Source organism: Dendrobates tinctorius, unplaced genomic scaffold, assembly GCF_039654945.1.
Source record: "Dendrobates tinctorius isolate UK_male_01 unplaced genomic scaffold, ASM3965494v1 ptg000120l, whole genome shotgun sequence".
Lineage (NCBI taxonomy): Eukaryota > Metazoa > Chordata > Amphibia > Anura > Dendrobatidae > Dendrobates > Dendrobates tinctorius.
In genome coordinates, this window is record NW_027361788.1 from 39955001 (window position 1) to 39982005 (window position 27005).

Here is a 27005-nt window from a genome sequence, read left to right on the forward strand (position 1 = left end):
TATAGTAGTTATATTCTTGTACATAGGGGGCAGTATTATAGTAGTTATATTCTTGTATATAGGGGCAGTATTATAGCAGTTATATTCTTGTACAAAGGGGGCAGTATTACAGTAGTTATATTCTTGTACATAGGTGGCAGTATTATAGTAGTTATATTCTTGTACATAGGGGGCAGTATTACAGCAGTGATCTTTTGATTCCTCTTACCTGAATAAGACTAGCCACAATGGGTCCAGTGTCGCGACCAGACTTATTCTCCACCTCAGTGTGGATTTTGATGGGTTGTCCCACGACGTAGCCCCGGAGGTCAGACGTCACATTCAGCAAAAGTTGACCAGATTTCACCAGCTTGTAGCTAAACTTTTTAGTTGCGGATCCACAGCTTAATTGCTAAAAATAATTGAGGACATAGAGTTAATTAAAAAAAACTCAAATATATGCTTATTTATTTTTACTGTTCTATCACATTTTCATTGTGTCACCATCTGGAGAAACCTCTCTCTCTTTAAGAGGACCCACTACCAAGCAGAATGGGCACAGAGTTGTCCAGACTGGGGGAGGGGAAACATGCCGTTTGCAGCAGCTCTCTGTTCTTCGTCATTTAGGGCTCATTTGTTTGTAAGCCATTACACTTTTCCTCTGATTGTTCCACTCCTGGTTTTGGCTTACAAATACAGATGTAAAATACTGACCCAATACTGAGTGTCTGAATATGGCCTAGGAAGGATCCTGCTGCAAACGCCCAATTACCTACCATGAGATCACAATGCAGTCACTTACCAGCCAAACTGGACAGATAAGCGGCTGCAGCATGCGAGTGACCACCAGCGGCAACTCACCTCGATATCTGGGATTTCATTCAGGTCCAGGGGTCTCAGGATATAGAACGGTTTGCTGCTCTTGTAATCTTTGGATAGTCTTCGCGTTTCTATAGTCGCCTTCACATGGTAAAGGACTTTACCAAACGGCCCCTCGAAGGACGTTGGTGCCGAAACTGCAAACAAGGCAGAAAAACCATATGAGTTTCAGACCGTCGGTCTCCATACATATCAGTAGATAACGTCTACCAAGCGCAATAAACCAGCGAACTAGGTCTGTTTCTATATAGTATTGTGTTGTTAGAAGAATCCTCATAAGAGCCCAACGGGATGTGGTCGGTTGCTCCGTAGCGCCGCCACTGGTAATATGAAGTATTACACAAATCCCATTGAAATCAGTGGACTGCACAGACCTCCAGAGTGAAGACATGATGTTTGTAGCCCCTTGCAAATATATAAAAGTCTTAAATGGGACCCCCTTCCTTTACTAAAAATGGGTCTCTAAAGCGTTTCATCTCCCCATAATCAAAGAATATACAGTTTACGGCATTTGATGCCGCAGCAAACCACAGGTCGTCTTCCGTGCCCCAATATCCGATCACCCCCTTTAGGGAAACCATATTCGGTACAAATTTCTCTAACCTTGGTATACACGTTCAGCTTGGGTTGACCAAAGGTGAATATAAATTGTGTTTCCCCGATTCCCTTATTCACAGCCGAGCTACATATTTTCACAGAACGGCGCAGTAAAGCAATAACCCCTGACCGGGAATCCAGTGACAGATTCTCCAAGCATGTTAATCGCTCTAACCACCTGATGTGTCATTCTGACTGCGAGCGATGCCGCTTTGATGTCGCCTCCATGCAAGTCATTAATATTAAAACCATACTTCCAGCCTCCAGAAGGCAGCAGGAACCAGATAGCCGACTCGAGTCATTACCTGGCAACAGAAACTGGAAAGGGAAGGTGCGCTCCCCGGGCTGTAGTGTTCCTGAAAGACACAGACATTTACAATGCAAAGAGATAAGAATAATGCATTCCTCACAAGACAATGAGGGGCGGCCAACACCCGGCACAGGATACACAACAGAAACATTCGGCTGCCTCTGGGCTGCTTGGGCCATAGTGCAGCATTTCTGCTTCAGGTCAATGCACAAAAACAGTATTTTATCAGGTTTTCAGTCTCTGGGTGTGATAACTAATGTTCTCATTAGTTGGCAGCAAGGAGACATCTTTATAAAGTGTGTGATATTAAGAAGTTATAAAACTTAGTCAGGTAGGGGGTCTTACCTGACTATAGACCCCCCATACTTAGTAGAAAGCCTTCTGAGGGATACTGAGTGCTTCTGATGGTTACATTCCCTTCCCCCGCCCCAATAGATTGGCCAGTGAGCGAGCTATAGTACAGTGAGCATGACTACAGCTGAGGCACTGAGTATGGTACCGCCCAGATGACTGGTACAGAGTGCGGAGTTCATTTTCCGGCTTCTGGTACATCTGCTAATTTCCAGGAACCTTAAGGCTGTGTTCACACGCAGCGTTTTTTTAGCGGTTTTTCCAATAAAACCACTAAAAATAAGCTTCCCATTCATTTCTATGCATTTTGCACTTTATCTGCATATTGATGCGTTTTTTTACTGCAAAAAAACGCATCGCGGTAAAAAACGCAGCATGCTCATTAATTTCAGGGATTTTTCCGCGTTCCTGGCTAGTTCTATGCGATTTGAAAACTCGCGAGAAAAAAAACGCATAAAAACCGCGCGTTTTCTGGGAAGGGAGTCAGGTTTTTCAGCAGAAATTTTCTGCTACGTGTGCACTTAGCCTAATATATATCTATAATAATAAATGCCCTAACCAGCTTCCGGTTGTAACAACTTCCATCCAGTTGTAACCGGTGACGTCACCAAACACACACGCAGGTTAACCCTCTACACACCACACCGCCTCAACACACACTCCTCTCACCTTTCACCTCCACTCATGTCCACTCACTCTTTCACTCCACATACGTTCCTTTCTCTCACTCCGTTTCTCATACTCACACCGTCATCGTCGCTGCCCCGACATCTTCCTCCGCCGCCGCGATCCTGGATCCAGACGTTCTCCAGGCCGCCGACATCGGGATCCAAAAAGATGGCGTCGGCGAAATCGCGCGAGATTACGCCGACGCCATTTTGGATCCCGATGTCGCCCATGCCAGCGACATGTTGTTGCGGCGACGCCATCTTGAATATCGCGGGACTTCACGAAATCCAAGATGGCGTCCCGCAAGAACATGTCGGCGGCCTGGAGAACGTCTGGATCCTGGATCGCGGCGGCGGAGGAAGATGTCGGGGCAGCGACGATGACGGTGTGAGTATGAGAAACGGAGTGAGAGAAAGGAACGTATGTGGAGTGAAAGAGTGAGTGGACATGAGTGGAGGTGAAAGGTGAGAGGAGTGTGTGTTGAGGCGGTGTGGTGTGTTGAGGGTTAACATGGCAAGAGGTGTGAGGCTGTGTGCACACGCTGCGGATTTTGCTGCGGTTCCGCAGCGGTTTTGGCCGCTGCGGACCCGCAGCAGTTTTTGCTGCGGTGTACAGTACCATGATTCCCTATGGGAATCAAAAACCGCAGTGCAGACGGTGCGGAATTTTCCGCGCGGATTATCTGCGGTTTTCAATCCGCAGAAAGAATTGACATGTCAATTCTTTCTGCGGATTCTCCTGCGGTTTGCCATCTCCTCTATTGAGGAGATGAAAAACCGCAGGGCAAAACCGCAGAGCAATCCGCAGGTAAAACCGCAGGTCTTTTGACCTGCGGTTTCACCTGCGGATTTTACAAAATCCGCGCGGATGAATCCGCACCTAATCCGCAGCGTGTGCACACAGCCTTAACGACGTCGGCGAAATCTCGCGAGATTTCACCGACGCCATCTTGCATTCGTGAAATTGCGTCATTTACCTCACGCCGACTTGCTGTGCGGACGCTTGCCATTGCCTGTACCACCATAACTACTGCTGCCTTGGTCCTATGCCTGTTTACTGCCGGTGTCTAATTACAGGGCCAATTTGCCTATACTGCCATAACTATTGCTACCTTGCTACTCTGCCGGTGTCTAATTACAGGGCTAATTTGCCTCTACCGCCATAACTACTGCTGCCTTGCTCCTCTGCTGGTGTCTAATTACAGGGCTAATTTGCCTCTACCGCCATAACTACTGCTGCCTTGCTCCTCTGCCGGTGTCTAATTACAGGGCTAATTTGCCTCTACCGCCATAAGTACTGCTGCCTTGCTCCTCTGCCGGTGTCTAATTACAGGGCTAATTTGCCTATACCGCCATAACTACTGCTGCCTTGCTCTTCTGCCGGTGTCTAATTACAGGGCTAATTTGCCTCTACCGCCATAACTACTGCTGCATTGCTCCTCTGCCGGTGTCTAATTACAGGGCTAATTTGCCTCTACCGCCATAACTACTGCTGCCTTGCTCCTCTGCCGGTGTCTAATTACAGGATCAATTTGCCTCTACCGCCATAACTACTGCTGCATTGCTCCTCTGCTGGTGTCTAATTACAGGGCCAATTTGCCTCTACCGCCATAACTACTGCTGCCTTGCTCCTCTGCTGGTGTCTAATTACAGGATCAATTTGCCTCTACCGCCATAACTACTGCTGCCTTGCTCCTCTGCCGGTGTCTAATTACAGGATCAATTTGCCTCTACCGCCATAACTACTGCTGCATTGCTCCTCTGCTGGTGTCTAATTACAAGGCCAATTTGCCTCTACCGCCATAACTACTGCTGCCTTGCTCCTCTGCTGGTGTCTAATTACAGGGCCAATTTGCCTCTACCGCCATAACTACTGCTGCCTTGCTCCTCTGCCGGTGTCTAACTACAGGGCCAATTTGCCACTACCACTTCATAACTACTGCTGGGCAATTACAGGGTCAATTAGTATCTGTTTACTCTACAATACTCCAGGACGCCTTCTTCACTGCCAGATAACTGCCAAATAGACTCCTTTACCTGTGCCAACATGAGTCATAACAAAAAGTATGCCAATGCCAGTGAAAGGAAAGCAGCTTTAGCACTACGACAAAAACAACGCCGTGCTAATGAGACTCCTGAGGAAAAACACCATCGCCTTGAGAAGATTAAGGCTTATAAACGCCGTCACCTCACACACGAATCCCCCAACTCTAAATCCATAAGATTGGCTGAAGAAGCCTCTGCACGCCGTCACCGCCGACAACAGACGGCCTCTTCCTCATCATTATTATTAGACTCACAACAGGATGCTTCCACATCAGCATGTGGAACAATTTACTGCTACACTTCATCCCATATGCCGTTCACTGACATAACTAATCAGCAATCTGTTTCTGCCCTATCAATACCACCATTCAATACCGATGCACAGTATGCCAATGCCAGTGAAAGGAAAGCAGCTTTAGCACTACGACAAAAACAACGCCGTGCTAATGAGACTCCTGAGGAAAAACAGCATCGACTTGACAAGATTAAGGCTTATAAACGCCGTCATCTCACACGCGAATCCCCTAACTCTAAATCTATTACATTGGCTGAAGAAGCCTCTACACGCCATCACCGCCAACAACAGACGGCTTCTTCCTCATCATCTATAATAATAAATGCACTAAGCAGCTTCCGGTTGTAACAACTTCCGTCCAGTTGTAACCGGTGACGTCACCACACACACGCACATGTTAACCCTCAACACACCACACCGCCTCAACACACACTCCTCTCACCTTTCACCTCCACTCACTCTTTCACTCCACATACGTTCCTTTCTCTCACTCCGTTTCTCATACTCACACCGTCATCGTCGCTGCCCCGACATCTTCCTCCGCCGCCACGATCCTGGATCCAGACGTTCTCCAGGCCGCCGACATGTTCTTGCGGCGACGCCATCTTGGATTTCGTGAAATCCTGCGAGATTCAAGATGGCGTCGCCGGAAGAACATGTCGCTGGCGTGGACGACTCGGGATCCAAAAAGATGGCGTCGCCGAAATCTCGCGAGATTACGCCGACGCCATTTTGGATCCCGATGTCGTCCACGCCGGCGACATGTTCTTGCGGCGACGCCATTTTGGATCGGCGAAATCCCGCGATAGTCAAGATGGCGTCGCCGCAAGAACATGTCGCCGGCGAGGACGACGTCTGCGAAAACTCGCGAGATTTCGCCGATGCCATTTTGGATCCCGACGTCGTCCACGCCGGCGACATGTTCTTCCGGCGACGCTATCTTGACTATCGCGGGATTTCACGATACTCAAGATGGCGTCGCCGCAAGAACATGTCGCCGGCGTGGACAACGTCTGGATCCAGGATGGCGCCGGCGGAAGAAGATGTCGGGGATCGTGGAGCAGAGGCGATGACGGCGTGAGTATGAGAGACGGAGTGAGAGAAGGGGTCGTATGTGGAGTGAAAGAGTGAGTGGAGATGGTGAAAGGTGAGAGGAGTGTGTGTTGAGGAGTGTGTGTGTTGAGGGTTAACATGGCAAGAGGTGTGATGCTATCGCATCCTCCCGATGCGATAGCATCGGGCCATAATCTAGTATAATAATAATTGCCCTAAGCAGCTTCCGGTTGTAACAACTTCCGTCCAGTTGTAACCGGTGACGTCACCGCACACCTCTTTCCATGTTAACCCTCAACACACACACTCCTCTCACCTTTCACCATCTCCACTCACTCTTTCACTCCACATACGACCCCTTCTCTCACTCCGTCTCTCATACTCACGCCGTCATCGCCGCTGATCCACGATCCCCGACATCATCTTCCGTCGACGCCATCCTGGATCCAGACGTCCTCCACGCCGGCGACATGTTCTTGCGGCAACGCCATTTTGGATCGGTGAAATCCCGCGATAGTCAAGATGGCGTCGCCGCAAGAACATGTCGCCGGCGTGGAGGACGTCGGGATCCAAAATGGCGTCGGCGAAATCTCGTGAGATTTCGCCGACGCCATTTTGGATCCCGACAGCATCCACGCCAGCGACATGTTCTTCCGGCGACGCCATCTTTAGTATCGCGGGATTTCACGATACTCAAGATGGCGTCGCCGCAAGAACATGTCGCCGGCGTGGACAACGTCTGGATCCAGGATGGCGCCGGCGGAAGAAGATGTCGGGGATCGTGGAGCAGCGGCGATGACAGCGTATGAGAGACGGAGTGAGAGAAGGGGTCGTATGTGGAGTGAAAGAGTGAGTGGAGATGGTGAAAGGTGAGAGGAGTGTGTGTGTTGAGGGTTAACATGGCAAGAGGTGTGATGCTATCGCATCCTCCCGATGCGATAGCATCGGGCCATAATCTAGTATATAATAATGACCCTCATCTTGTATGACAGGTTCCCTTTAAGCTGCTGCCACACATCTCCACAAAGGATAGGGCATGTTGAAATCAGATATGCCCAATTCTTCTCCAAAAGCCAATCCTTTTCTCACAGGAGATAGTGTGTGGTAGCAGCCTGCTCCTCTCTCCCCTTTGAAGACACATGCATGCTTGATCAAATGGAGTGTGCATGTGTGTAGGAGGGGGTCCAGAGAAATTGGATGAGGTCAGTCTCACATGTGGAGGCCAATATACGGATTGTGTTTGGGGGATGGGCGCTTTTCCGCTTGTCTTGTCCATTGCATTACTGATTGGGATGAAATCTCATTGTCTGGACATTTTCTTTTTAGTAAATGACCATTATAACTCTGAATAGGATGAAATATTTGGAGCCTCTCAGATCATTGATCGTTCAGGTCGAGGGTTGTAAATGGATGTTTCTTTTTTTCCCCCAAGCCATGAAACGTAAGTGGCTGCAGGAATGCCTTCATTAAAAACAGCTCACAAAGAAAATCCATACAGATACCGTGAATACAATGCAAAACCCTCAACGCAGAAGTTATAGAATGTACTAGCACAGATGGGCAGGTGGGGAGGAGAGGTGGACAGCCTTCATAAGACCACTTCACCAGAGAGGACTAACACAGCAGATGGGTAACGGCACACTACAGGCGCCAAGAAGAGAACTCGAAACTTCAAAATCTCGCCAAGAAAGTGGCCCCCGCTATTCAGAATTCACATCGCGGAGAACGTTTCCAATGATTTGCTGGGTTCTAAAAATATTCCCATTGTCAAGACCAAAACCACAAATGTACTCGTCTATGCGCTGTGCAAAAAGGAAACTTTTCAAACAAGCATGTCAGAAATGTTGACTGGCTAGCTTAGCCCCCCGCTGATCGTTAAAACTAAGGAGTAGGAGAGCTCAGCCAAAAGCTGTTCTTCTCAGACTGAATACAGACTCAACAGAAAGTGTAGCGTCTCAGAGGACAGCAGCACTGGGCTAAATGTTTCTACCCCTTCCTTTAGTGATTGGTGGGGGTCTCGCATATCAAAACTTCTGACTAGAGTGGAGTAAAAAGATTTGCAGGACCTTGGTCCAGCAGCCACATCGGTAGTCCATGGCTGCCAGACCAGACCTGGTCCTAGCTGCCAGCATTCTCTTGATTAGTAGTCCCGGCACGAGGTCACGCTTGGAAGTATAAGCTCTATTTGGATCTTGAGTCTCTGGATGTTAATGAGTATCCTATTATTCACAGACAGCAAGCAGGCATCTTTAAGCTGTAACCTGTCATTAGATTCATGCTGCCTGAAATATGGGCAGAATGAATCAGAGCCTCGCTGTACGGCCGGTGACTATAGGAACAGACCCGACTTGTCTGATGACTGGCTGTCCATTCATTATAGGATCCGATTTAAACTGCTTGTTCTCACCCACAAAGCTCTTCAACAGTGCAGCACCCACCTACATCTTCTCCCTCATTTCTGTCTATCGGCCTGACTGACAGCTGTGCTCTGCAAACGACTTTCGACTAACCTCTAAACTATTCCGTACTTCCCACTCCTGGCTCCAAGACTTCTCCCGTGCTGCGCCAATCCTCTGGAATGCTCTACCCCAAGAAATTAGGACTATCCACAACTTACAGTTTTAGGCGCTCTAAACACATCTGTTTGGGGCCATCAAACGCCATCGCACCCAATAGCGCCCCAAATACTGGCTGGTGACTAGCTCATGCAGCCTTTATCTTTCCCCCACTCCATCAATATGGCTGGACCAGCATTGTAAATACACACCTGTACTTTGTCTCCCCCCGCCTTATAGTAGATTGTAAGCTCTCACGAGCAGGGGCGTCTTATTTTGCTTGAATTATTGTATTATATTTAACTTTGTTACTTATGATTTGTGTATGAATTGTTAAACTGTAAAGCACTGCGGAATATGTTAGCGCTATATAAATAAAGATTATTATTATCCCTGCAATGCACTAGATGATTACCAGATTCTATACACACACAGGTAAAACCTGTCAATCAACTGGAGCAGGGTGGGAAGAGAATTTTTAATTCTATGGTTTACTGCTCGCTGCCTAGTTTACCAGACACCTCTGCAGTCTATCAGGGATAGATGGTCTCCTAGGCAATACAAACTCTTCCAGACCGCTGGATCCAACCAGCCACCATGACCCTATACTCCTCCAATGCTGCAAGGGTAAGGCTACCTCTGCTTGCAGAATGGGTAAGGGCAAGGTTCGGACCAGCGGTGCGGTCATGCCTCTTGTCTAAAACTATTAATCTTCAAGAGCAAATCGCGGCGTGACAAACCAGAGCCTGGAGAGAGAAGCACTGTTCAAGAATGAACAACAACCCCTTTAAGCATTAAAGGCCATTAAAAATGAGTAGACAAATCCAAGTTGCAAACTTAGTGAAGACCTTGTGTTTCCTACATGAAGAATATACTTGTACAGCTGATAAGAACCGGTGGAATTTGAGAATGGCTCTCAGGCAGGAGAATTCATTTGTAATTGCAGCCACATAAAAAAACAATTGTTTGTGGAGACATACATATTAATGGAGGCCCTATGGCCTGGAGCAGGACTCGTTAACTCCTTAGCTGGTAGTTACTGGTACACTAGATCAGCCATACAAGAGGCAAGAAGGAACCACAATCGGCAACAGTTCAATAACCTGAGGATAGACCTTTATGAGGGTCTATCCTCCTGGGCTGGGATCATGTACCTTTATCAGCCAGCGAGAAGGTCCCATTGAAGTATTGCTCCTCCAAGTTCCAGGATGTGTCGTTAGCCTTGTTAGAGACCCCGCACGAGCCCACGCAGTTCACCTTGATGGCTGGAAAAAGAGGAAACTGGGTTTAGATATAAAAATTCTATTCTACGTACAGATGTAGATTCTTCTCTATAGGGGGCAACAGGGCAGACATCAGGGCATTACTGCCCTTACTGCTGTATGGGGCCTGGAGAGCAGCAGTACAGGAGGGGGCCCGCAGATGCAGGGTCCCGCTGTTGTGGTTCTGTTAACCGGGCCCTAAGTGCTGTGCGCGCACACATCGGCGCCGGGAGCTTTCTCGGAGCTGTCCATGGCCGTCTATCCTTGACAGCTGCGCAGCTCGACTCTGTGTTCTCTGTACTTCCGGTCAGCAGACTGTGTAAGCAATGACATCATCGCGTACGCACCGACATGTACCAGACGCTGGAAGCAAAGCTGCGCTGCTGGGGAGCGACTGTGAGGCAAGTATGTAAAACGTTTTTGTTTTCTTTATAAAATGAATTCAATGGGTGAGGGTAACTGCAAGTGGTGAAGTGGGGAGAGTAAGGGGGACTTGCACATGATGGCGTTTGGAGGTAAAAGGAGACTGCACATGATGGTGAGTAGGGCTGCACGTGATGAAGTGGGGGGTAAGGGGGACTGCACATGATGAAATATGTCTGAGGGGGGACTGCACATGATGAAATGAAAGGGGGATAGTGAGCAGCAAATGACCAAGGGGCACTGCAGATGAAGTGAGGGGGTGATAGGTGACTGCAATTGATGAAGTAAGGGGTACTTCAAATTAAAGTGGGGGGACTGCAAATGATGAATTCAGTGTGAGGGACAGGGGACATCAATTTAATTGAAGGTGGGGGTGGGGAGAGCAAACGATGATCTAGGGGGAGAACAAAATTTTGAAGGTGGGGAAGTAAATGATGTATTGAATGTGGGGTAGAGCAGTTGATAATGAATAGAGGGTGGGAGAGAGACATGACAATGAACTGGGGCAGGAGGGGCATGTAAATATAATAAATCGGGATTAGGGTTAGAGCGGGAGGTACATAGTGAGGGGGGCGTTGAGATTGAAGTGACTGGTAATAAATTGGAGGAAAGAGTACAGGTACTAATTTATATATTAAATGGGGAAAGTGGCTATTTATAGTTGGTGGGGGCACAGTGGTGGATTATAATTTATATTTCGAAAGGTGAGTTGCATAATATCCAATTATATATTGATGGTGGGTGCACGTCTGTATTCAGATGTGTAGTGTAGAAGAAAGGGAAAAAGTGGGGAATGTGCTCTGGAAGCGGTGCTCTAGGTAACTTATTTTATGCAGAGACGAGTCCTGGCTGGAAGAATTGACAGAGGTCTGTGCTGGATGAAAAAGAAAAGCAAAGCTGAAGGACTTCAGCTAGAGACGTCACTGGTGAGTCAGTGTGTTACCTGTACACTGACACTATACACTGTATACTACATACAGATGTCCTGTGTATAATGTCACTGGTGATCCCTGTATTACCTGTACACTGACACTATATACAGAGCTCCTGTGTATAATGTCACCAATGATCACTGTATTACCTGTACACTGACAGTAAATATAGAGTTCTTGTGTACAATGGCAATTAGTATTGTGTTTGTTTTTTTTTTATTAATGATCAGTATTGTAGTATTCAGTTACTATGTGGTGGTAATATTTGATCTGGTCATGGTGTGGTACGTTATTTGTTCCTTGTATGTTATTAATGGTCATTTTTTTTTTTTTTTTAAATGTATGTGACTCGTTCCCTTTAATTAAAAATACATAAAAATATATTTATTTTTAAGTTTAGAGTACAGTAGGGCCCGCCCAAAAGAGTCTACCTTGTCATGGTGGCAGCTTAAAAATTCTTTTGGCCAGAACAAAAGCTGAGGATTATGAATGTAATCTGGTGTTTGATGGGAACTGTTAATATCTGATTGGTGAGAACGTGGTGAAGTAGAATTATTCCAAGAGTGGGCGGTGAGATGGTGGAGGCGGAGCTGGGTTGGAGCCTGGGTGGAGTCTCAAGGGGGCCCAAAAATTTTGCCAGTATGGGACCCCGAAATTCCTTGTGGCAGCCCTGGGGGCAGTATAATACCAGTTATATTCTGTACAGGGCAAAAGTAAAGCAACGTTTAGCTGCTCCTAATCTAAGGTATTGAGGGGTCTCACATCCAGCGCTGGGGGTTCTCCAAACCTGCAGTACAAAATGTAATCTTGATGCACAAGCGGATCCTATTGTCCTTCTATACCATCATCCAGACCTGCGGATACCACGGTCCCAAGGAAAATGCAGATTTTTATGAGATTTTTGTGCATGTGGAAATTTTCTGCATTTTCAGTCATCAGTGGCCAAATTTGTAACTTTTTTTCAAGCAGAAATGGAGAAATGTTATGTTTTCCCCACACTGAAAAAAACCCAGCACCATGTGCACTACAGGTGTCTCTTCCCACTGGAGGCAATAGGAAGCTTATTCAACGAGTATTTGAAGGGGCTTTCAAATATGGATTCTGGAGCGCAGTAGTACAACAAAAAAAGCTCAGTGTGAATATACCCTAAGCAGTCATTGCTTTTCTATGTGCTATTTTCGATAGCGGTCGGATGCTTGAATTCACTAACCTTGCTTAGCAAAATAAGATTATTGGTGTATATGGCCCGCAAATCCAACCTCAATGTTTTCACTTCTCAGTACAGTAACTCATTAGTCTGGTAGTCAAATGGTTACTGCCATTAGATTTTACAGGACTGTTCAGCTTCAAAAAGTGAAATGATTGTGGTGGATAACCACCGATAGTGTCACCGATGACAGGTGGATGGATTAATGCCGCGCACAGGGATTTAGACCGTTGGGTAAATTGTAGAAAACAGACCTAAGCAAAGCAATGTAGAAGAAAAAGCATGGCAGACAACAGCTGGGATCAGAAGGTCTACATCCGCAATAGCAAAAATTGCTGAACAAGGGACTAAAAAAAGTAAAAAGTGCAATCAATATCATACAAACAACAACAACAACAACAACAAAAAAAAAAAAAAAAAAAGAAGAAGAGGAAAAAAAAAAAATGAGGCCATGGGCCACCAAGTAAAGCCTAACTAATAAGTAACGAACTCTGGAAACCAACATAAATCCTTCTAAAGCATGGAGTCATAAATCCACCAGTCTTCTAGTAAACGTTTAATTGTAATAGAGATGACAAAACATGGTGAGGTAGAAATAGAAAAAGGGGTCACAATAGAGGTGAAGACTTAAATATGGAGAAAGGAGGGCACGGTCTGAACACATTATATAAGAAGGGGCAGAGACCATCAGGGGAAATGCTTATTGCACGTACTGGTTAGTATATAGAGATGTAAATTAGTTGTAGTGCACAAAGTACTAATAATGAATCACAAGTGTGCTAAAAAGTACAGTCCGCATCCCAGATTAAGGCCTCTTTCACACATCAGGTTTTCGGCGTCAGGCGCGATCCGGCGCTTTTGACAGAAACCGGATCCGGCGAAATGCAATGCCGGATCCGGTTTCCCCCCCATTGACTTGCATTTGCGCCGGATCGCCATGCGTTTCATCCGGTTTTCGCCGGATCCGGCAATGTGTCGCGATCCGGCGTCTGGAAAAAACGGCTACTGTAACGTTTTTTGTCTCCGGCGAAAAAGCCGGACACGCCGGATCCGGCGCGTCCGGCTTTTTCACACAATGAAAGCCTATGAGCGCCGCAATGCGCCGGATCCGGTTTTTTGGTCTGAACATGCTCAGTAGCTCTGCCCACAAGACATATATAAAAGCAAGACAGTGGGACCCACAGCCACACCCAACATGCCACCCAAGAAAGCAACCAAGCGAAGCAGGAGAAGGCAGGAGACCACTGCAGCATCATCAGCACCACCACCACCCCAAATGGAGCAGCAAATGGAACATGCTGAGGAGGGGAGGCCAGCAGCAGATGAGAGACGGTAATTATCAAATCACCCATTCCTCCAAACTAGGGCTATTGAAAATCAAGATATTCATTGGCCCTTTGTTTCTCTTTATTCAACAGCCGCCCAAAAGATGCAGCAGCAGCAGCAATGGCAGCAGCTGGAACACCACCCACAGGCATGGAGTGTGGCCACCAGGAAGACAGCACATCATCTTCTGGGAGCCCTCCCTCGCATCGTCAGCGTTTGACGGTAAGTTTTTATTTCCAAAATCCATCTTCTCTGTAATATATGTCTATTCATTGCCTTTTATTTCAAAACAGGAATCACAAGATGAAGAGGAGCTCCCAGAAGAAGAAGGAAGGGGTGGAAGACACCTGGAGTGGGCTCACAATTGGTAAGTTTTTTGCATCAAATTTAGAAACACAACATCACACTACACATAGAAAACAATGTTCTGCAGACCACACACAGCAAACAAATGCCTACATCCAAAGACATAACATTTTTTGTTTTCTTCTCTAGTCTTCCCAATCTGGTGCTCGGCCAAGAGGTCCTCGCAGTGCCTCCCAGGGTCATCGGCGACAGCAACGCGGCGGTCACCAGCGTGTAAGTATAAATATTTTTGCTTTGTTTTTTTGCACTTTTTATTTCATTTCTTATGTGGAGGCTAATTATGTTATTTTTGTCTTTTTCTTTAACAGCATTCACAGCGTGCTCCAGACTCTGACGGTGAGGATGGAGGACTCGATGTGGACCACCTCATCGATCTCGTCAGAGAAAGGGAGCCGCTCTGGAATATGGCTGACCGCCGCCACGCTGACCTTATCGTTACCCGACGACTCTGGGAGGAAATCTGTTCGCTCCTTGTGGGCCGCTGGGAGGACCTCGATGTTCGGGCCCAGATTACAGAGCGTAAGTATATACAGTACCGGTTGCTTGATGTAAACCAGTGTTTCCCGAACTCCAGTCCTCGTGGTCCCCACGGATCATGTGTTCAGGATTTCTATTTACTATGGAAATCCTGAAAACATGACCCCTGGGGACCATGAGGACTGGAGTTTGGGAAACACTGATGTTGTATACTAACCACTCCTTTCTCGTTTCAGGGAACAGAATTGTGAATCGGTGGCGGTCTGTGAGGGATCGTTTCAAGAAGGAGTTCAATAAAGAGATGCGGGCCCCGAGTGGATCTGGAGGACGCAGGAGCAAGTACAAGTACGCAGAAGCCCTGTCGTTCCTCCGGGAAACAATGGTCACCAGAAGGTAAATATTACACACCACATGTGAAAAAAAATGTTAGATGTAAATTTTTTTTTCAGCCAGGGCCATACCATGTCAGTATTTTAATTGTTTTTTTTTCTCTTTATTCCACAGCACGGTGAGCAGCACTCGGGAGCCTGCACGATTGGACCCTTCTGAGGCGATCCCTGAGGAGACCGGCACCGAGGGACACTTCGACCGCCCCGGTATATCTGCACCTTCCCAGCCTTCCCACACATTCGACCCATCTGTCCCATCCACCAGCACAGGAGCATCGTGGCCGCCTACATTACATGAAGCTGCTGGTGAGGAGATCGCTTTCCCTTTACCCCACCCTTCTGCCCCTGCCACCTCTAGTACACCTGCGGGTACTGGGCGGCAGCGGCAGAGGGGTCAGGAAGACTTATGCGCCAGAGTTCTTGCATCTGAATGCATCTTTCCAGAACTGTCTAAAAGTCTTGTCAGAGCAAATCTCCGCAGGCTATCAGCAGATCAACTCCAGCATTCTGGAGGTGAAGACACTTCTGCAAACCATGCATTCAGAAGCAAGATCTTCGCCAAACCACACCTTTTTCAGGTCTGTTGTGGAGCGCATGGAAACGCTCTCTCCTGCCCAGCAGATGCATGTAATGCATTCATGCCACGCTGCTCTCCAGCAAGTTACCTCCCAACCTCCTCCTCCCACCACAGTAGTTCCTCCACCTGCACCCCCTCCAGCCACTTTCCATCCTCCCCCTCCTATTACATCTACACCCCCTCCAGCCACTTTCCATCCTCCCCCTCCTATTACATACCAGCAACCTCCCCAGCACCAGCAACCTCCCCAGCACCAGCAACCTCCCCAGCACCAGCAACCTCCCCAGCACCAGCAACCTCCCCAGTACCAGACATCTCCCCACTTCCAGCAACCTGCCCCGTACCAGACATCTCCCCACTTCCAGCAACCTGCCCCGTACCAGACATCTCCCCACTTCCAGCAACCTGCCCCGTACCAGACATCTCCCCACTTCCAGCAACCTGCCCCGTACCAGACATCTCCCCACTTCCAGCAACCTGCCCCGTACCAAACTCCTTCCCCATACAACTTGCCATCAACATCATCTGCTCCTACAGTCCCTGCCCAACCCTCCACTCCACCACCCACCACCTCTTCTGCTTCCCACATGTCCACCCATTCTGTAGTTTTTTCCACACCTTCACCTCTAACTGTTCCTTCCCCACCACGATCCCAGTCCTCTCTCCACACTCCCAGTGTCGAAGTGTCCCGCAGCCCCTACAGCAGTATTTCCACCACACACTACACAGATTTATAATGTGTGTATTTAAATAAAAATGACCAGTTTTATGGTTTCAGTTTTATAGTTTCAAAGTTTTATTAAACAAGTTTATTAAAATTTTAAAAAAGTTTACTAAAAAAAACATTTTTCAATAAAAGTTAAATTATTTTACACTGGTTGTCATTTCTTTCTGCGGCGAAAAAGGTTAAATACAGGGTATTTAAAAGGTGAAATGGTATTCAAAACTAGGTATATAACTGTGGGTAAATTTTAGCTTTTTGCCACAGTTGTGTTCCTGGTTGTGTTTGAAGCAAAGTATTTCAAATAAAAAGTTGTGTTTATTGTTGGTGATTTCCTAACAATGTACACAACTTTTGTTAAAAGGTGAAATACTTTGCATAAAACACAACCAGGTACACACCTGTGGCCTAAAGCTAAAAATAGAGACCATGACAAGATAGCCAACTTTGGTTGGCAAAGGTATATACTGTTGGTACAGAAGGTACACAAGTTTGGTTGGGCACAAATCTTTCACACTCTGTCATCCTGCCAGTGTACTCTGCCTTGAGGTGACATAAAGTATAGTGCAAAATTGTCCCTCATTACTGAAACCGTCACAGAACTTCTAGTGGTAATGTCATGGTAATCTTGCAAGGTGGTTTCTTCAGAGGTGTCCTCAATGGAAATGGGTTCCTTGCAGATAACAAAATTGTGGAGTACCACGCACGCTTTGATCACCTTGTCCACAGTTTCTGTCTTGAGGTTGATCGCAGTCAATAGGACCCGCCATTTGGCTGTCAGAATACCAAAGGTACATTCAACCATTCTTCTTGCTCTTGTGAGGCGGTAATTAAAAATGCGTTTTGGTCTTGTCAATCCTCTGCTAGAGTACGGTTTCAAAAGGTGTTCTGACAGCTGGAAGGCTTCATCCCCTACACAGACAAATGGCATAGGTGGACCAGATGTTTGCGGCAGCGGTCTAGGTGGTGGGAACTGGAAGGTGTTTCCATACAGTTTACGCCCCATGGCAGACAGTTTGAAAACTTGAGAGTCATTGGAGCGGCCATAGGCCCCAATATCAACCGCAATAAATTTGTATTCCGCGTCAGCGATGGCCATGAGGACAATTGAAAAATATTTCTTGTAATTGAAATATTCCGATCCCGATCCAGCTGGCTTTACAATGCGGATATGTTTCCCGTCCACAGCGCCCAAGCAGTTTGGAAAGTGACATATCTGTTGAAACTTGTCAGCAATTTCAATCCACCTCTCTGTTGTGGGCTCTGGTAAAAACTCTTCAGCTAAGGAGTCCCACAGTGCACGGCATGTGTACTTCACAATTCCAGATATGGTGGAAATCCCGAGTCTGTACTGGAAATGCAGTGACGAAAGGGATTCTCCAGTTGCAAGAAATCTGTGGGGAATTAAAAAACAATAAATTAGTTTTAAATCACAGCATTACATACCAAAACTGACCTATAACACTTGGAGATACAAACTACCACCAACAAGATTGCAGTGAAAGTGTGCTCTGATGCGATCATATCCAATAAATGTGGCTTACCTTAAAGTCACCATCAGACGCTCTGCGGGTGAAACAGAGAAGCGGCAATAGGTGTCCGCTTTTCTTATGAGGTGTGCAATGCGCTCCACCAAGTAATCAAAATTCTCCATTTTCATCCTAACATATCCAAAAAATTTATCCGGGTTTCGTCGAAGGTCCATGCATAGTGTAGAATAGACCCCACGCGTCATTCTCTTGGCTGTGATGGGGTGGATCCACAAACGTCGTCTACGATGCCTGATGCGCTGCTGTCTCGCTCTCTCCTTCTCCAGAACAATCACCCTCAAACGATTTGCCTCCGCTGTAAAATCCTCCAAATTCTTCAAAATATTTCCAATGACAACATCCATCTTCGCCAGTAACTTGCTCTTCTCTCCAACCTGCACTTTCTCCTCTACAACCTGTCAAAGAAGGGCTGTAGGAACATGCTATATATAGTTTTCCAGTAGCCAATCCCGTTCGGAAGGCCACAAGGGTCAATTTTAAAAACCGGATCCGGCGTAATCCGTCGAAAAACGGATAGAAAAACGGATGAACCGGATGAGACGGATCCGGTTTTGTCTGTCAAGAAAAAGACGGATCCGGCAGAAAACCGGATCCGTCACATCCGGTTTTACGAAACATTTGCCGGATCCGGCGTTCCGGCACGACGCCGGATCGCGCCTGACGCCGAAAACCTGATGTGTGAAAGTAGCCTAAGTGGTTTGCTGGTAACTCCCTGTATCAACCCTCATGCCTGCAAACCCAACTTGCGTGAATTTCCGCGGGGCTGGTCAGGGGCTGGTCAGGGGCTGACCTCAAACTTTGTGAAATACAATTCTTTATCTCCATGTTCTGGAATCTCTAATAAAACTTTAATTGCATTAGTAGATTGGAGGATTAATGACTCCATGCTTTTGTAGGATTGACAACGGACTAAAAAGTTTAGTATGTTAGCACATTGACACCACTGTTCATGGAAACATTATACCCATCAAGTGAACCAGCTGTAGATGACCCTCGCCACAAACTGACGGTCACGGGCTTAGCCTCTCGCCACAAACTTTGACGGCCACCGGCTGAGCCCCTCGCCACAGATGGCCACGGACCGCGCCCCTCGTCACAGACTGCGAAGGGCATGGACTGCACCCTCCACCAGAGACTGTGACGGCCATGTACTGTGCCCTTCGTTAGTCTCTACCAGCCATCTTACACCCTCATTTCCAAAATTTATGTCCGCCCCATACAGTTGGAATGTTTATATTCCAGGTCAGATGTTTTATGATTTACAGAACTGCCCAAGACACAAGGTACTGCCCTCAAACCAGAGCCAACGCCATTTATACCATGCCTTAGTGTGTTTTGCACAAAACCCAGGAGATTAATGAAGGCAAATTAGAGACTGTATAATATCTGGAAATGAGGCCAAGTCAGTTCATAATCCAGGAAGAGACTACGGGGGTTTTTTTCTGCCTTGTCCCAGTGATTGGCATTTACTAAGTAAACCAAAAACAATGACAATGTGAAACACCCAGATATAGAGGAAAGGCAACGATGGGAGAGCAAAACAATGCATTTCAGTTCCCCGGCGCCTCATTTTACAAGGTCACCCATTTGCCAGGGAATAATTAGCCGCTGCTGTCACTTCAAGTTGTAAACAACTAAATCACAGCTGAGGGTTTCCTACAATGTATTGTACCATGGAGGAATAACCTGCCGGCGTGCAAACTGGATATTTTTACCCCAGCTCTGGAGTCTGTCACTTGACCGCTGCAGCCAGTCACAGACATAAGTGGTCAGGTGAACAAAGAACGGAATATAATCACTTCTTGTCCTAGCACCAATCTCCTGGCTCCTGTAGGGAAACAACAGTTAAATATACCCGATTTTGTTATTTTTACACCATACCTGCCAATAGTAAATTTCGTGGAAAGGCCGGACAATCCCTTTAATAATAACGTTATCATGTATAATAAAGTGTAATAACTCGGAGTCTTGGCTGCTCAGCTTACATAAAACTGGGTACAATATCTGGTGTCCGCAGGCTTTCATGCTCTGATTGTAATTAGGAATGTTCCCATTTGTTGCCACCAAAAAGAAATATTGACAACAATGAGGAAAAAGCACAAAGTATATTAGAAAGTTGAGGAACATTTCTTTACTAGGTTTCTAAGCTTTATTGACATACGACCAAACAATTAGTCGATTCCCTGAACTTACCAAACTGGTTCGTGACACCATGAATAAGCCTTATCGGCACCCTACAATTGCACCACACTTTGATTATTTACATTGTGCTGGTTAATAATAACCTGGAAGATCTTTAGGTTAAAATGTAATCTCTAATAATAGATTCCTATAAAATGATTTTCGTGTCTACTTTATAGCCTAAACCTCCACTTCCCCATACATTTTAGATTTATTATGCTTTTATTACGTAGCGCCATTATATTCTACAGGGCTTATAGAAAATCGTTTGTTCCGACAGCTGTGGGGATGTTTAACAAATGTATAAGTGTAAAGCATCCCAAGACTAAATGAAGTTCAAAGTGTATGGGGGGGAATTGGTGAGTTACAAGTACCAGTCTATCCGCATCTGCTGTCCATATAGACTTATTTTGTAAAGTGTGTATTGTTCTTGTAATGTTCTTGATCTTTGTTCTGCTGCTGTAATACTGTAATTTCCTCCGGGATCAATAAAGTTTATCTAATCTAATCTAATCTAATCTAATCGCTGTCCCTATTGGGGCTCATAATCTAGATTCCCTATCATGTCTTTGGATTGTGGGAGGAAACCGGAGAGTCTGGAGGAAACCCATGCAGACATGGGGAGAACATACAAACTCCTTGCAGATCTCCTTGGTGGGATTTGAACCCAGGACACCAGCGCTGTAGTGCTAACCACTGAGCCACTGCTGTTCATCCAGCAGCTCTCTCATTTGACTCTCCCATATACGGGAGTAGTCAACCTTGCTGAGTGCTCGTGTCATATACGAGAGAGCCGCTGCCAGACATTTCTAGGTGCGAATTTCTAGGTTAGCCAATTTCAGCTGATCCTTTCATTTTCTAACATTAGTCTAATCTATATGGGAGCCTTAAAGAGGTTGGCCACTAATTTTTTTTTTTTTTTTTTTTACTGATGGACTATCCTTAGGATAGGTCATCAATATCTGATTGGCCATTACCAGCGGCGACCGGAAGTTTTCAGGTGCTCCCTGTCATTTCTATAGTTACTGCAGCCTAACTTTTGGCGGCCACTGTTGGTAGCTGCGGATTGGTAGGGGTGCAGAGTGTTGCACCGCTATCGATCAAATATTGATGGCGTATCTTAAGGATAGGCCTTCAAAAAAAAAAAAAAAAAAAAGTAGTGGCCAACCCCTTTAAGATAAATATTTCTTTGGAGTAGGTTGCACAAGATCTGAAACCAAAAGCCCTTCCAGAGTCTACAAACTCCACCATATACATAGGACATTACCATGGGGTCCTAAAGGGCAAGGCACCGATTTCTTACAGGGTCTGCCTATAAACATATCAGGATCAAAATAAAGTTGGGCATGTCTTCAAATGGCTAAGCTGTCGCAAGCACTGTGGAATACGTTGGCGCTATATAAAGATTATTATTCAGGGTCATCTTATTTTGCTTTAATTATTGTATTGTTAATGTTGTTACTTATGACTGTTGTGTTTGAAACTGCTAAACTATAAAACGTTGCGGAATATGTTGGCGCTATATGAAGATTATTATTTTGTGTATGGGGGAGTTCAGAATAGTTGTTGGCCGAAAACTATCAAAAGGGGTATGGCCGCATTAACAAGCAGTTAGGCCAACAAATAGACAAAATGCTCTGCTCAGATGATTTTTAACACACAGAATGACCAAGACCGGCCCTATACTGGGAATGCCCCCCCAGACTGGCCCTGTGCTGGGAATTACCCCCCCCAAACCAGCCCTATACTGGAAACACACCCTTCCCGCCCTATATCGGGAACATCCCCCCTTCCCCAGAACGGCACTATACCGGGAACACCCACCGCAAGACGCACGCTATATTGAGAACACCCACACCAAGAAGAGCCGTGTACCAAGAGCACCCACAACTAGACCCGTCCTATACTGGGATCAACCACACCTAGACCCAATGTATACTGGGAACACCTCCCAGCACTTGGCTTTTTGGGGATCCTCTGGCCAAGTTGACTAGCCATCACAATTTGGCCCTTATCACAGTCCTCAGATACCTATGCTTGCCATTTTTCCTGCATCCACCACATTAAGAACTGACTGCTCTCCTGATATATCCCCAAGGCACCCCTGGATTATCAATGTTATTCACTTTACCGTCAGTGGGATGTGTTTGGATAATCAGAACCATCAGTCATTGTTCATCCAGATTATTGCTATATACACATTAAAGAAGGCAGATCCATCAGCGCCTCTATAACCAGAGAGGGGGTTGTGTAGTCAGATGATTGGGACTTCTCTGCTATAGTGACTGCATTGGGTTTTTTGCGCCTCCACACTGTACAGTGCACCGAGTGATAAGTGAGGCCTCCCCCTATGTGCGGTCCCAGCCGCCCCCTCCTCCAGAATGTATAGCCGCCCCTGATTTACTCCCGGTAACATTACATACAGAAGGATCGCCTGTTTCCAGAGTCGCTTACTTTGACTGTAAACAAAGGAGCTGTCTGGGCCCAGACCCAAAACCTGACTCAGAGGTGCCTCCTCCTCATCCTGAACTTCTCCCATTTCAAGGTCTCCCTATCACCTGCAGCCTCCCTTATAGACAGACCTAACCTTAACCCTTTGTCAGACAGATTACAAAAAACAAACATAACCTACAGTTACATTCATCTCAGTGCCATAGTTACACAATTTCCTTTACTCCTCTTAACAAGAGCGGCATTCAGATATGTTCTGACTCGTTGATTGCTTCCACAGTGTGGTCTTACATCACAATGTATAAAATGCGTCTCTCAGAAGGCGACGCTGTAGAGCGCAGTGAGCTATGGACGCTCAGGAGGCTACCAACCGTCCGCAGCAAGGATTCTGCACGCAGCTCTAGGTGTGATTGGAGTGGAAGACATGCTGGAACTCTGAATTAGTACAAGTGTTTGGATTAATTGCAAATGAAAGCTAGAAAGTAATTTTTCCGGTCACTGTGGAGTTTGCCACTCATTTTTGGTGCCGATACATCCCATGGGAATATGCCCTTAATATATTTTCACATTTAGTTTGCGTCCTGTAATAATTCCTCCATGTCACTCACATTGTTCCATCATTTGGTGACACGGGCATAATCCTGAAGTGTAATCAGAGAAGTCATAACAATTGCACAAATAAGAGACATCATTACTATTTATAACCACTTCCCATTTTATGTCGACTGTTCTCAGAAAGATGCAAAAAACTAGACATCCCAATAATGCATCCGACCTGTAAGGGGGCAAGACCGACGCAAGGGGGCAAGACCGACGCAAGGGGGCAAGACCGACGCAAGGGGGCAAGACCGACGCAAGGGGGCAAGACCGACGCAAGGGGGCAAGACCGACGCAAGGGGGCAAGACCGACGCAAGGGGGCAAGACCGACGCAAGGGGGCAAGACCGACGCAAGGGGGCAAGACCGACGCAAGGGGGCAAGACCGACGCAAGGGGGCAAGACCGACGCAAGGGGGCAAGACCGACGCAAGGGGGCAAGACCGACGCAAGGGGGCAAGACCGACGCTGCAGATTTGTAGCAGAAAGTACAGCGAGTAAACACTATTTCACAGATCTGAATGGGGGATGTTTCTGTAGCCAATGTATGGAAGTCTTCAAGGTGAAACTGACAATGGTAGAAACTTCTGCATCAAATATAAAGGAATATCACCAATATGTAAATTTCATAACCAGGAGGATCGAACGCTCTTGAGATCTTGGAGGCTGCACCTGGTAAACATCTGTCCTGGATTATTGCCTAACATAAACCTGTCCAGCGATCAAATCAGAAAACCGATTGTCATTAATACCATCTATCAAGTGGGCAGAAAAATTAAATTGTTGCTAAACATCGCTTCCCCTCGTGTAACAAAGGGGATGTGCTGCAGGAAGAAATGAAAAGGAGGCTACATTTACACTGCACGATTATCAGGAACGCTGCTCTCGCTATAGTTGGGCAGTGTAAACAGGCTGTTAATCACCTGCTGAAAGAGCAAAGCACTTGTTCCTTGGGTGAAAGGATTTTTAGACTCCCATAAGCAGGGCTATAGAGAATGGAGCAGCTCCAAAGGGGAGTGGGTGCTAGGAGACATGGCCTATTGTAGCCACATCCTTTTAGGTTATTTTACCCATGTGCAATTTTTATTAATTGTTATGTGTCTGCGTGAAATAAAATCCATTTTCAGAATCAGCTTGCATTGTACACTTTTGTACTTTTTGGTGGTCTGCTCCATTCCCATGCAGCATTTCAGTGCTTCCTGCTCTGGAGATCAGTGAGGGTCCCAATGGTCAAACCCCCCCCACTGATCTGCCAAATTATCACTTATCCTTTTGTAGAGCTGATAAACTAATGGGTTTTCTCTCTTTAAAAGTTATGTAAATCCCAAGAAACTATTTAATAGATCTGTTAATTGAGGGGGGGGGGGTTCCTCTTATTCAGGACCCTCATCTGTTAGACCAAGTGCAAATCGGCTAATTAGGCTGAACACCTCTGCGCATTTTATGGAAAGACCATGGCTTTTATGGGGAAATGTGTAATAAGTCTCTAAAGCCATAGAGACATAAAGGCATGTTATCCTAATAGTCGGAGAGGCATCGGCTCACACCCTGAAGCTCCAAGAACAGAATGTATTGAGAATTTACAAGAATGTTTTTGACAAATTACTTATGTAAATTTGCAGAGTCACTTCTGACCTAATGGAACACAATGCACGGTCACGTGTGTGCGACTACAGCTCCCGTGTTGAGAAATCAGACTCTGCTGCGCTGACATAACTGTGTAAAGTCCACACTGGGAGCGGTGGTTTTGGCTGCGGGTACATTTCCTCTGACATCACCCCACAAGTTAGGTAAAAGTTTGTACAAGTAATTCATGCCTTCACTGACAAGAAGAACAAAGGAAACTTTATGTAAATTGGGAAAAAAAAAAACAAAAAACCAAACAACTTGTTTGTACTATATCAAAGAACCAAGACGAGCATTAAAAAAAAAAAAAGTTTTGAAATACCCTATTACGGGGCAAGCACGGTAAGAAAACCACTGGGTATATTACTGCACGCACGCCTGAGATCGCTGAGGCCAGTGATTGGCTGCAGCAGTTGTACGTTACGTCATCACCGCAGCAAACCAAACAAAAACCACGGGGACGGCAGAGTTCGGCAAACCAGCGTTCGTAAGAAAGCTTGTTCCCCATCGCCGGTTGGTGTAAACGTGCCACCGATCGGCAAAGCACTCGTTCGTCTGATCTGTTTAATTATATCAAAATAAAAATCAGGGATCGGTAGCACAAATCATGGTTAGTAGCTTTTTGCTCTGGCTAATAGGGAACCTGCCTCATATAGTTTATACCCTACTAAGGCTACTTTCACACATCAGTTTTTTGCCGTCAGGCAGGATCCGGCTTTTTTTTTTTTAGAAAAAACGGATCCAGCAAAAATTTTGGAGAATTGTAGAAACGGATCCGTTTTTTTGCTGGATCCGTCTCTGTTCCTGGGGGCTGGCCAATTGGATCTGAGCATGCGCAGACTTAAAAAAGCCGGATCCGGTGGCTGGATCCGTCTTTTTCTGGATCCGGCGCATTCCGGCGCCCATAGACTTTCATTGTAGCAAAAAGCTGGAAGCGCCGGATCCGGCGCTTCCGGCTTTTTCGCCGGAGACAAAAAACGTTACAGTAGCAGTTTTTTCCAGACGCCGGAATGAGACAAGTTGCCGGATCCGGCAAAAAACGGATGAAACGCAATGCCATCCGGCGCTAATGCAAGTCAATGGGGAAAAACCGGATCCGGCATTGCATTTTGCCGGATCCGGTTTTACAAAAAAAAGCCGGATCGCGCCTGAAGGCAAAAAACTGATGTGTGAAAGAGGCCTAAGACCTCATGGCTAGTAAACGTAGACACCTGCAAGGAGAAAGAGAAATCTGCTATTTCCCTGTGAGGCGATTGGTCATACTACATCTTTTTTACCAGCAATCAAAAACATTTTTCAAAGAGAAAAAGGCTTTAGGAATCGCTCTTTCCTTCTGGCCTTTTACAAGTCTTAGGCCACGTGCATAAATTTAGTATTTGGTCAGTAATTTATTGTGAGCTCCATCGGGGACAGTGCCAATAATGTCTGTAAAGCACTGTGGAATTAATGGCGCTATATAAATGAGTAAAATAAATAAAAAAGAAAATTTTACATCAGTATATGTAAGCCAAAACCAGGAGTGGGCACAAAATTCAGAAGTGGTGACGTGTTTCTATTATACTTTCGCTATGACTGGTCCTCTCCTGGTTTTGGCTTACAGATACTCAGGTAATTTTTCAATCTTCCTGCTCGTAAAGGATTCAGTGCAGACTTCTGCTCAACAAATCTCCCATCTCTGAAAGGGTAGGTATACTCAACTAATATTAATCACAATTTTATAGAACACAAGTTATATAACTATTTCAATAGAGACACATCTTTCAGCAAAATCTTCATACATGATCAAATGGGAAACCCGATCTTCAAACCACTTTCTCTTTAGATCAATGGGAAAATGCTTTGAAATTTTCATAATATTCCAATGTTCTAATGTCCCTGTAAGAATCCAATTTCAAAATGTTGATAAAATGGTACTATACACTCTCCAGTCTAGCTCATATTAATCGTGATCACGCCCCGCTTTGTTGGAGGAACTGTGGGCAGTTGAGCAACCTACTCCACATTTTCTGGAATGGTCCAAAACACAAGTGTCTACTTAGATTAACAATTTAGTAAAAAAAAAGGTAATATCGCTTCAGTTGGCCTTCCATTAGTTAAATATGGAAGATTTAGGGTATGTGCAGATGTTCAGTAATTGGCAGCGCTTTGGACGCAGCGGACATGAGCTACGTCCAAAGCGCTGCCGGCTA

At 46.0% G+C, this 27005-nt stretch overlaps 1 protein-coding gene across 2 annotated transcripts in view; it reads right to left on the reverse strand.

Annotated features, from left to right (window-relative positions):
• ARRDC1 (arrestin domain containing 1) overlaps positions 1-27005 on the reverse strand; it is a 53881-nt gene that overhangs the window by 17052 nt on the left and 9824 nt on the right. For both annotated transcript variants that reach the window (XM_073541192.1, XM_073541193.1), the window contains exons 2-5: positions 9888-9998; positions 1761-1811; positions 841-995; positions 209-391 (exon numbers count right to left, since the gene is read on the reverse strand). In XM_073541192.1, coding sequence (XP_073397293.1) covers positions 209-391; positions 841-995; positions 1761-1811; positions 9888-9998 — 500 coding nt within the window. The remainder of the gene's footprint in view (positions 1-208; positions 392-840; positions 996-1760; positions 1812-9887; positions 9999-27005) is intronic.